This window comes from Procambarus clarkii, chromosome 14 (genome assembly GCF_040958095.1).
Source record: "Procambarus clarkii isolate CNS0578487 chromosome 14, FALCON_Pclarkii_2.0, whole genome shotgun sequence".
NCBI classification, from domain to species: Eukaryota; Metazoa; Arthropoda; class Malacostraca; order Decapoda; family Cambaridae; genus Procambarus; species Procambarus clarkii.
Genome location: NC_091163.1, coordinates 40,867,248 through 40,880,276, shown reverse-complemented (window position 1 = coordinate 40,880,276; position 13,029 = coordinate 40,867,248). Strand labels below are relative to the sequence as shown.

Here is a 13,029-nt window from a genome sequence, read left to right as displayed (position 1 = left end):
ATGACCAACATAACCAGTACTCACTCAACATGACCAACATAGTACACACTCAACATGACCAACATAACCAGTACACACTCAACATGACCAACATAGTACACACTCAACATGACCAACATAGTACTCACTCAACATGACCAACATAACCAGTACTCACTCAACATGACCAACATAGTACACACTCAACATGACCAACATAGTACACACTCAACATGACCAACATAGTACACACTCAACATGACCAACATAGTACACACTCAACATGACCAACATAGTACACACTCAACATGACCAACATAGTACACACTCAACATGACCAACATAACCAGTACTCACTCAACATGACCAACATAGTACACACTCATGACCAACATAACCAGTACTCACTCAACATGACCAACATAGTACACACTCAACATGACCAACATATCCAATATTCCTGGTGTTATACAATATGGCTGGGTGTTATACAATATGGCTGGTGTTATACAATATGGCTGGTGTTATACAATATGGCTGGTGTTATACAATATGGCTGGGGTTATACAATATGGCTGGGGTTATACAATATGGCTGGTGTTATACAATATGGCTGGGGGTTATACAATATGGCTGGGGTTATACAATATGGCTGGTGTTATACAATATGGCTGGGGGTTATACAATATGGCTGGTGTTATACAATATGGCAGGTGTTATACAATATGGCTGGGGTTATACAATATGGCAGGGGTTATACAATATGGCTGGGGTTATACAATATGGCTGGGGTTATACAATATGGCTGGTGTTATACAATATGGCTGGTGTTATACAATATGGCTGGTGTTATACAATATGGCTGGGGTTATACAATATGGCTGGTGTTATACAATATGGCTGGGGTTATACAATATGGCTGGGGGTTATACAATATGGCTGGTGTTATACAATATGGCTGGTGTTATACAATATGGCTGGTGTTATACAATATGGCTGGTGTTATACAATATGGCAGGTGTTATACAATATGGCTGGGGTTATACAATATGGCTGGTGTTATACAATATGGCTGGTGTTATACAATATGGCTGGGGTTATACAATATGGCTGGTGTTATACAATATGGCTGGTGTTATACAATATGGCTGGTGTTATACAATATGGCTGGTGTTATACAATATGGCTGGTGTTATACAATATGGCTGGAGGTTATACAATATGGCTGGTGTTATACAATATGGCTGGGGTTATACAATATGGCTGGTGTTATACAATATGGCTGCGGTTATACAATATGGCTGGGGTTATACAATATGGCTGGTGTTATACAATATGGCTGGTGTTATACAATATGGCTGGTGTTATACAATATGGCTGGTGTTATACAATATGGCTGGTGTTATACAATATGGCTGGGGGTTATACAATATGGCTGGGGTTATACAATATGGCTGGGGTTATACAATATGGCTGGTGTTATACAATATGGCAGGTGTTATACAATATGGCTGGGGTTATACAATATGGCTGGTGTTATACAATATGGCTGGTGTTATACAATATGGCTGGTGTTATACAATATGGCTGGTGTTATACAATATGGCTGGTGTTATACAATATGGCTGGGGTTATACAATATGGCTGGTGTTATACAATATGGCTGGGGGTTATACAATATGGCTGGTGTTATACAATATGGCTGGTGTTATACAATATGGCTGGGGTTATACAATATGGCAGGTGTTATACAATATGGCTGGGGTTATACAATATGGCTGGTGTTATACAATATGGCTGGTGTTATACAATATGGCTGCGGTTATACAATATGGCTGGTGTTATACAATATGGCTGGTGTTATACAATATGGCAGGGGTTATACAATATGGCTGGTGTTATACAATATGGCTGGGGTTATACAATATGGCTGGTGTTATACAATATGGCTGGTGTTATACAATATGGCTGGTGTTATACAATATGGCTGGGGTTATACAATATGGCTGGTGTTATACAATATGGCTGGTGTTATACAATATGGCAGGGGTTATACAATATGGCTGGTGTTATACAATATGGCTGGTGTTATACAATATGGCTGGTGTTATACAATATGGCTGGTGTTATACAATATGGCAGGGGTTATACAATATGGCTGGTGTTATACAATATGGCTGGGGTTATACAATATGGCTGGTGTTATACAATATGGCTGGTGTTATACAATATGGCTGGTGTTATACAATATGGCTGGTGTTATACAATATGGCAGGGGTTATACAATATGGCTGGTGTTATACAATATGGCTGGGGTTATACAATATGGCTGCGGTTATACAATATGGCTGGTGTTATACAATATGGCTGGTGTTATACAATATGGCAGGGGTTATACAATATGGCAGGTGTTATACAATATGGCTGGTGTTATACAATATGGCTGGTGTTATACAATATGGCTGGTGTTATACAATATGGCTGGTGTTATACAATATGGCTGGTGTTATACAATATGGCTGGTGTTATACAATATGGCTGGTGTTATACAATATGGCTGGGTGTTAAACAATATGGCTGGTGTTATACAATATGGCTGGTGTTATACAATATGGCTGGGGGTTATACAATATGGCTGGTGTTATACAATATGGCTGGTGTTATACAATATGGCTGGGGTTATACAATATGGCTGGTGTTATACAATATGGCTGGTGTTATACAATATGGCTGGGGTTATACAATATGGCTGGGGTTATACAATATGGCTGGTGTTATACAATATGGCTGGTGTTATACAATATGGCTGGGGTTATACAATATGGCTGGGGGTTATACAATATGGCTGGTGTTATACAATATGGCTGGTGTTATACAATATGGCTGGGGGTTATACAATATGGCTGGTGTTATACAATATGGCTGGGGTTATACAATATGGCTGCGGTTATACAATATGGCAGGTGTTATACAATATGGCTGGGGTTATACAATATGGCTGGGGTTATACAATATGGCTGGTGTTATACAATATGGCTGGTGTTTATACAATATGCTTGGGGGTTATACAATATGGCTGGTGTTATACAATATGGCTGGGGTTATACAATATGGCTGCGGTTATACAATATGGCAGGTGTTATACAATATGGCTGGGGTTATACAATATGGCTGGTGTTATACAATATGGCTGGGGGTTATACAATATGGCTGGTGTTATACAATATGGCTGGGGGTTATACAATATGGCTGGTGTTATACAATATGGCTGGGGTTATACAATATGGCTGGTGTTATACAATATGGCTGGGGGTTATACAATATGGCAGGGGGTTATACAATATGGCTGGTGTTATACAATATGGCTGGTGTTATACAATATGGCTGGGGGTTATACAATATGGCTGGGGGTTATACAATATGGCTGGTGTTATACAATATGGCTGGGGTTATACAATATGGCTGGGGGTTATACAATATGGCTGGGGTTATACAATATGGCTGGTGTTATACAATATGGCTGGGGGTTATACAATATGGCTGGTGTTATACAATATGGCAGGTGTTATACAATATGGCTGGTGTTATACAATATGGCTGGGGTTATACAATATGGCTGGTGTTATACAATATGGCAGGTGTTATACAATATGGCTGGTGTTATACAATATGGCTGGTGTTATACAATATGGCTGGGGTTATACAATATGGCTGGGGTTATACAATATGGCTGGTGTTATACAATATGGCTGGTGTTATACAATATGGCTGGGGTTATACAATATGGCTGGTGTTATACAATATGGCTGGTGTTATACAATATGGCTGGTGTTATACAATATGGCTGCGGTTATACAATATGGCTGGTGTTATACAATATGGCTGGTGTTATACAATATGGCAGGGGGTTATACAATATGGCTGGTGTTATACAATATGGCTGGTGTTATACAATATGGCTGGGGGTTATACAATATGGCTGGGGTTATACAATATGGCTGGTGTTATACAATATGGCTGGTGTTATACAATATGGCTGCGGTTATACAATATGGCTGGTGTTATACAATATGGCAGGGGGTTATACAATATGGCTGGGGGTTATACAATATGGCTGGGGGTTATACAATATGGCTGGGGTTATACAATATGGCTGGGGTTATACAATATGGCTGGGGTTATACAATATGGCTGGTGTTATACAATATGGCTGGGGTTATACAATATGGCTGGTGTTATACAATATGGCTGGGGTTATACAATATGGCTGGGGTTATACAATATGGCTGGGGTTATACAATATGGCTGGTGTTATACAATATGGCTGGGGTTATACAATATGGCTGGTGTTATACAATATGGCTGGGGGTTATACAATATGGCTGGTGTTATACAATATGGCTGGTGTTATACAATATGGCTGGTGTTATACAATATGGCTGGGGTTATACAATATGGCTGGTGTTATACAATATGGCTGGGGTTATACAATATGGCAGGGGGTTATACAATATGGCTGGGGTTATACAATATGGCAGGGGGTTATACAATATGGCTGGTGTTATACAATATGGCTGGTGTTATACAATATGGCTGGGGGTTATACAATATGGCTGGGGTTATACAATATGGCTGGTGTTATACAATATGGCTGGGGGTTATACAATATGGCTGGTGTTATACAATATGGCTGGTGTTATACAATATGGCTGCGGTTATACAATATGGCTGGTGTTATACAATATGGCTGGTGTTATACAATATGGCTGGGGGTTATACAATATGGCTGGGGGTTATACAATATGGCTGGTGTTATACAATATGGCTGGTGTTATACAATATGGCTGGTGTTATACAATATGGCTGCGGTTATACAATATGGCTGGTGTTATACAATATGGCTGGTGTTATACAATATGGCTGGGGGTTATACAATATGGCTGGGGGTTATACAATATGGCTGGTGTTATACAATATGGCTGGTGTTATACAATATGGCTGGGGGTTATACAATATGGCTGGTGTTATACAATATGGCTGGGGGTTATACAATATGGCTGGTGTTATACAATATGGCAGGTGTTATACAATATGGCTGGTGTTATACAATATGGCTGGGGGTTATACAATATGGCTGGTGTTATACAATATGGCTGGGGGTTATACAATATGGCTGGTGTTATACAATATGGCTGGGGGTTATACAATATGGCTGGTGTTATACAATATGGCTGGTGTTATACAATATGGCTGGTGTTATACAATATGGCTGGTGTTATACAATATGGCTGGTGTTATACAATATGGCTGGTGTTATACAATATGGGTGGTGTTATACAATATGGGTGGTGTTATACAATATGGCTGGTGTTATACAATATGGCTGGGGGTTATACAATATGGCTGGTGTTATACAATATGGCTGGTGTTATACAATATGGCTGGGGGTTATACAATATGGCTGGTGTTATACAATATGGCTGGGGGTTATACAATATGGCTGGTGTTATACAATATGGCTGGTGTTATACAATATGGGTGGTGTTATACAATATGGCTGGTGTTATACAATATGGCTGGGGTTATACAATATGGCTGGTGTTATACAATATGGCTGGTGTTATACAATATGGCTGGGGTTATACAATATGGCTGGGGGTTATACAATATGGCTGGGGTTATACAATATGGCTGGTGTTATGCAATATGGCTGGTGTTATACAATATGGCTGGGGTTATACAATATGGCTGGGGGTTATACAATATGGCTGGTGTTATACAATATGGCTGGTGTTATACAATATGGCTGGGGTTATACAATATGGCTGGGGGTTATACAATATGGCTGGTGTTATACAATATGGCTGGTGTTATACAATATGGCTGGTGTTATACAATATGGCAGGGGTTATACAATATGGCTGGTGTTATACAATATGGCTGGGGTTATACAATATGGCTGGTGTTATACAATATGGCTGGTGTTATGCAATATGGCTGGTGTTATACAATATGGCTGGTGTTATACAATATGGCTGGTGTTATACAATATGGCTGGGGTTATACAATATGGCTGGTGTTATACAATATGGCTGGGGTTATACAATATGGCTGGGGTTATACAATATGGCTGGTGTTATACAATATGGCTGGGGTTATACAATATGGCTGGGGTTATACAATATGGCTGGGGTTATACAATATGGCTGGTGTTATACAATATGGCAGGTGTTGTAAATGAAAAAATTAGATATTTGAGAACATACTTAACAGTTGTATGAGCTTATACCCTAGATTATTTGAGCATTATATGGGGATTATATACCCATTATACCCTTGATTATAGGCCATATGTGGTATTGATAGTAGTAATAATGTGACGTGCTTATCTCTACTTGTTTAAAGGGGGAAATGTATGTGTTTATCTCTCAGAATGTTCTGTAATATGTTTATTGTTTGTGATGTGTGTCTATGTATGTATTAACACGTTGTACTGAATGGGGTGAGAATAGCTTGAGCTACCTCATCCTTTTGTGTGTATTTTACCTCAATAAACTTATTTCAATTTCAATTTTCCCGCCCCCAGGATGGTGTACCACAGAGGCGGGCGCATCGCGCTCTTCATCGCCAACTTCCTGGTGTTCGCGGGCACCGTCGCCATCAACTACCTCTCTGTCTTCCCTCAGTATGCTGGAGGTGAGTATACGGGTATACTGTCTCAGCTCTCTGTCTAGCTGACCTGTACTGAGGCAGTGTACGTCAAGTAGATAGTGAACTTTACAGCTGGTAGTGACGCCGCCATCTTGGATGACGTCATTGTTGACGCCGCCATCTTGGATGACGTCATTGTTGGCGCCGCCATGTTGGATGCCGTCATTGTTGACGCCGCCATCTTGGATGACATCATTGTTGACGCCGCCATTTTGGATGACGTCATTGTTGACGCCGCCATCTTGGATGACGCCATTGTTGACACAAGCTCAGTAATCAATAATAATGTTTATACACTGGATCAACATAATTCAGCCGGATATATAATGACTTACGAAGACTCAGATACTGTATGGATACATATTATCTATAATATCACAGATAAATTTGGTAATTATGCAAATTGGTTCTTGATCTATTGTTTACGAAGGTTGCCATGGAAACCTTGATGGCCACGCGAAACTATTGTTTACTAGGCCTGGCTCTTGTTATAACGTCCAGTGTATTGATATATGTTGTCTTCTTTCTATAGCAAACATATAGGCTTAGGTAGGCGCTCCTGCTTAACCGTCCTGGGGCCAGATTCACGAAGCAGTTACGAAAATACTTACGAACGTGTACATCTTTCCTCAATCTTTGACGGCTTTGGTTACATTTATTAAACAGTTTACAAGCATGAAAACTTGCCAGTCAACTGTTGTTATTGTTATAAACAGCCTCCTGGTGCTTCGGAGCTCATTAACTGTTTAATAATTGGAAACAAAGCCGCCAAAGATTGGGAAAAGATGTACAGGTTCGTAAGTGCTTGCGTAGCTGCTTCGTGAATCTGGCCCCAGTTGTACAGGACAAATTGCATTTTGCAAACTAAGTTGCAAAAGTGCTCAGGCTATGTCAACAACTCGTCCTCCTACAAAGAACGTCGTAATTTTGACGTATGTGATACATAAGGCCAAAAATGGTCGTACTAGAAAATGGAAGCGGCTGGCGAAAATGATGTTCTGTCCCGTTTTCTGTGTTGGGTCCTCTGGTAGGTTAGGAGAGACTACTTTAAACTGACCGTTTTCTTGACGATGGGAAATCTTAGGAGAGACTGGTGTAAGAGACCTACTGTTATGAGCAGGGGGGGACCTTTGACAAGCCGCAGGATTCCTGTCCTCGTAAAGGTCACTAGAGTGTTTGTGACCCTCAGGTAATGTATTGGTGGCCACTAGCCTCCCTAGCAGCCTCCACGAGGACGATAAGCCGGCGGCTTGTCAAAGATACAGCCATTTGTCCTCAGAATTTTGTCACGATAGATTTTAAAGTTCAGCTGAATCTTGTCTACGGCTCCGGCGGGTAGGCGGTTCCGTGAGTTTATAACCCTGTGAGTGAAGAATGTTCTCAGTCCTACATTGTGGCTTGTTGAGCTTGTCACTGTTGTTCCTTGTTTGTGTTACATTGTGGCTTGTTGAGCTTGTCACTGTTGTTCCTTGTTTGTGTTACATTGTGGCTTGTTGAGCTTGTCACTGTTGTTCCTTGTTTGTGTTACATTGTGGCTTGTTGAGCTTGTCACTGTTGTTCCTTGTTTGTGTTACATTGTGGCTTGTTGAGCTTGTCACTGTTGTTCCTTGTTTGTGTTACATTGTGGCTTGTTGAGCTTGTCACTGTTGTTCCTTGTTTGTGTTACATTGTGGCTTGTTGAGCTTGTCACTGTTGTTCCTTGTTTGTGTTACATTGTGGCTTGTTGAGCTTGTCACTGTTGTTCCTTGTTTGTGTTACATTGTGGCTTGTTGAGCTTGTCACTGTTGTTCCTTGTTTGTGTTACATTGTGGCTTGTTGAGCTTGTCACTGTTGTTCCTTGTTTGTGTTACATTGTGGCTTGTTGAGCTTGTCACTGTTGTTCCTTGTTTGTGTTACATTGTGGCCCTACCCCTCAGAAAAAAGAGGAAGAGATGCAGATTGGAACGGGAACGTCGTTCCCTATATAGGCGAAGAAAACGAATCGCGGAACAACTTGAGAGTCGCACCCTGTCTCAAGAACGGCGAAGAAGGTTAGGTAGAGAAATAGAAACAATTTAACGGAAGCTACAAGAATCATACAAAACCCAGGAGAGGCAAAGAGAGCAAAAGGCCATCAGTGAAATAGAGAGAAATCCGAAATATTTTTTCTCCTATGCAAAATCAAGATCAAAAACCACATCTAGTATCGGGCCCCTGCGAAAGGGAGATGGAAATTTCACCGATGACAACAAAGAAATGAGCGAGTTACTGAGGAAGCAGTACGACTCTGTTTTCAGCGAGCCATTAAACGCACTAAAGATTGATAACCCAAATGAATTTTTCATGGATATGATACCAACATCAACTCACATATCAGACGTCACCCTATCCCCACTAGATTTTGAAGAAGCCATAAACGTATGCCTATGCACTCTGCACCAGGCCCGGATTCTTGGAACTCCATATTCATAAAGAACTGTAAAAAACCACTATCGCAGGCCCTTCACATTCTGTGGAGACAAAGCCTAGATACTGGCGTTATCCCTGACATACTAAAAACAGGAGAGATAGCACCACTTCATAAAGGAGGAAATAAGGCAGAGGCAAAAAATTACAGACCGATAGCACTAACATCGCACATCATAAAAATTTTTGAGAGAGTGCTAAGAAGTAAGATCACAAAATACATGGAATCACAGCATCTCCATAACCCCGGACAACATGGTTTCAGAACAGGGCGCTCTTGCCTGTCGCAGTTGCTGGACCACTATGATATGGCATTAGATGCTATGGAAGACAAACAAAACGCTGATGTAATTTACACAGATTTCGCAAAAGCTGTTGATAAATGTGACCATGGTGTTATTGCACATAAAATGCGTTCAAAAGGAATTACCGGAAAAATAGGCAGATGGATCTACAATTTCCTGACCAACAGAACCCAATGTGTAATAGTCAACAAAATAAAATCCAGCCCATCAACCGTGAAGAGCTCAGTCCCCCAGGGTACTGTGCTTGCTCCAGTACTTTTTCTCACTCATATCGGACATAGACAAGAACACAACCTATAGCACTGTATCATCCTTTGCAGATGACACTAGGATCTTCATGAGAGTAGGCAACATAGAGGACACGGCAAACCTCCAATCAGATGTAGATCAGGTCTTTCTATGGGCTACAGAAAATAATATGGTGTTTAATGAAGATAAGTTCCAGCTCATGCGCTATGGAAAAAATGAAAATATAAAAACGGAAACCACGTACAAAACTCAGGCAAATCATAACATAGAACGAAAAGACAATGTAAAGGATCTGGGTGTACTCATGTCGGAAGACCTTACCTTTAAAGAACACAATAAAGTAGCCGTCACAACTGCAAGAAAAATGACAGGTTGGATAACAAGAACTTTTCACACTAGAGATGCTATACCGATGATGATACTTTTCAAAACGCTTGTGCTCTCTAGAGTGGAGTACTGCTGCACAATGACAGCACCTTTCAAAGCTGGAGAAATTGCTGACCTAGAGAGCGTGCAGAGATCCTTTACTGCTAGAATCCACTCAGTAAAACACCTAAACTATTGGGACCGACTAAAGAGCCTAAATCTGTACTCCCTTGAGCGCAGGCGGGAGAGATACATAATAATCTATACGTGGAAAATAATTGAGGGGCTGGTCCCAAACCTGCACACAGAAATAACATCACATGAGACCAGAAGACATGGCAGGATGTGCAGAATACCCCCGTTGAAGAGCAGAGGTGCAACAGGTACTCTGAGAGAGAACTCTATGAGCATCAGAGGCCCGAGACTGTTCAACACGCTTCCACTACACATAAGGGGCATAACTGGCCGACCCCTCACAGTGTTCAAGAGAGAACTATCAACATCAGAGGCCCGAGACTGTTCAACTTTTTCCACTACACATGAGGGGCATAACTGGCCGACCCCTCACAGTGTTCAAGAGAGAACTATCAACATCAGAGGCCCGAGACTGCTCAACACGCTTCCACTACACATAAGGGACATAACTGGCCGACCCCTCACAGTGTTCAAGAGAGAACTATCAACATCAGAGGCCCGAGACTGTTCAACACGCTTCCACTACACATAAGGTACATAACTGGCCGACCCCTCACAGTGTTCAAGAGAGAACTATCAACATCAGAGGCCCGAGACTGTTCAACACGCTTCCACTACACATAAGGGACATAACTGGCCGACCCCTCACAGTGTTCAAGAGAGAACTATCAACATCAGAGGCGCGAGACTGTTCAACATGCTTCCACTACACATAAGGGACATAACTGGCCGACCCCTCACAGTGTTCAAGAGAGAACTATCAACATCAGAGGCCCGAGACTGTTCAACACGCTTCCACTACACATAAGGGACATAACTGGCCGACCCCTCACAGTGTTCAAGAGAGAACTATCAACATCAGAGGCCCGAGACTGTTCAACACGCTTCCACTACACATAAGGGACATAACTGGCCGACCCCTCACAGTGTTCAAGAGAGAACTATCAACATCAGAGGCCCGAGACTGTTCAACACGCTTCCACTACACATAAGGGGCATAACTGGCCGACCCCTCACAGTGTTCAAGAGAGAACTATCAACATCAGAGGCCCGAGACTGTTCAACACGCTTCCACTACACATAAGGGACATAACTGGCCGACCCCTCACAGTGTTCAAGAGAGAACTATCAACATCAGAGGCCCGAGACTGTTCAACACGCTTCCACTACACATAAGGGACATAACTGGCCGACCCCTCACAGTGTTCAAGAGAGAACTATCAACATCAGAGGCCCGAGACTGTTCAACACGCTTCCACTACACATAAGGGGCATAACTGGCCGACCCCTCACAGTGTTCAAGAGAGAACTCGATAAGCACCTCCAAAAAATGTCTGATCAAACAGGCTGTGACTCATACGTCAGGCTGCGAGCAGCCGCATCCAACAGCCTGGTTGATCAGTCCAGCAACGAGGAGGGCTGGTCGAGGACCGGGCCGCGGGAACTCTAAGCCCCGAAAACACTTCAAGGTAAGGTAAGGTAACCTGCCTTGTTGAGCTTGTCACTGTTGTTCCTTGTTTGTGTTACATTGTGGCTTGTTGAGCTTGTCACTGTTGTTCCTTGTTTGTGTTACATTGTGGCTTGTTGAGCTTGTCACTGTTGTTCCTTGTTTGTGTTACATTGTGGCTTGTTGAGCTTGTCACTGTTGTTCCTTGTTTGTGTTACATTGTGGCTTGTTATGCTTACCACACTGCCTTGTGTTTGATGACACACTGTCTAGTGACACTGTGTCATCAAACAAACCAGGGGCCAGCGACCATTGTGTCCTAGTCTTTGACTACATGATGGAACTCAAACTTATGACCATGGGACAAGAGGTCTGGGAAAGGAGAGTTGACTACAGGAAAGGGGACTATAAGAGGATAAGGGACTATCTGGGTGAAGTGCAGTGGGAGGAAGAAATTAGAGGAAAAACAGTCCAAGATATGATGGACCTGGTCATACGGAAATGCTAGGAGGCCGAAGAGAGATTTATACCAACAGTAAAGGGAATAATAAGAAGGAATATAATAACCCATGGTTTAATAGACAGCGTCAGGAGGCAAAAATGGCCAGCAGGCGGGAGTGGAGGAAGTACAGAAGACAAAGAACAGAGGACAACAGGATCAGATACAACAGAGCTAGGAACGATTACATTAACATAAGACGAACATCGGAAAGGGACTATGAGAACGATATTGCAATCAAAGCGAAAAAACAACCTAAGTTACTACACAGTCATATAAGAAGAAAAATGTCGGTGAACGACCAAGTGACAAGACTAAGGAAGACAGAGGGGGCATATACTGAAAGTGACAAGGAAATCTGCGAGGCGGTGGACGGGGACAGCACTGACAGACACACAGGTGGACAGGGGCAGCACTGACAGACACACAGGTGGACGGGGGCAGCACTGACAGACACACAGGTGGACAGGGACAGCACTGACAGACACACAGGTGGACGGGGGCAGCACTGACAGACACACAGGTGGACAGGGGCAGCACTGACAGACAGACAGGTGGACGGGGGCAGCACTGACAGACAGACAGGTGGACAGGGGCAGCACTGACAGACAGACAGGTGGACGGGGGCAGCACTGACAGACAGACAGGTGGACAGGGGCAGCACTGACAGACAGACAGGTGGACGGGGGCAGCACTGACAGACACACAGGTGGACAGGGACAGCACTGACAGACGGACAGGTGGACAGGGGCAGCACTGACAGACAGACAGGTGGACGGGGGCAGCACTGACAGACAGACAGGTGGACAGGGGCAGCACTGACAGACGGACAG

The 13,029-nt window shown here is 42.7% G+C and overlaps 1 protein-coding gene across 1 annotated transcript in view; it reads left to right on the top strand.

Moving 5' to 3' along the window:
* LOC123770780 (uncharacterized) overlaps nucleotides 1–13,029 on the top strand; it is a 191,732-nt gene that overhangs the window by 126,213 nt on the left and 52,490 nt on the right. Inside the window, exon 2 of the mRNA XM_045762936.2 lies at nucleotides 6,566–6,675. Within this exon, the coding sequence (XP_045618892.1) occupies nucleotides 6,567–6,675 (109 nt within the window). The 5' untranslated portion in view covers nucleotide 6,566. The remainder of the gene's footprint in view (nucleotides 1–6,565; nucleotides 6,676–13,029) is intronic.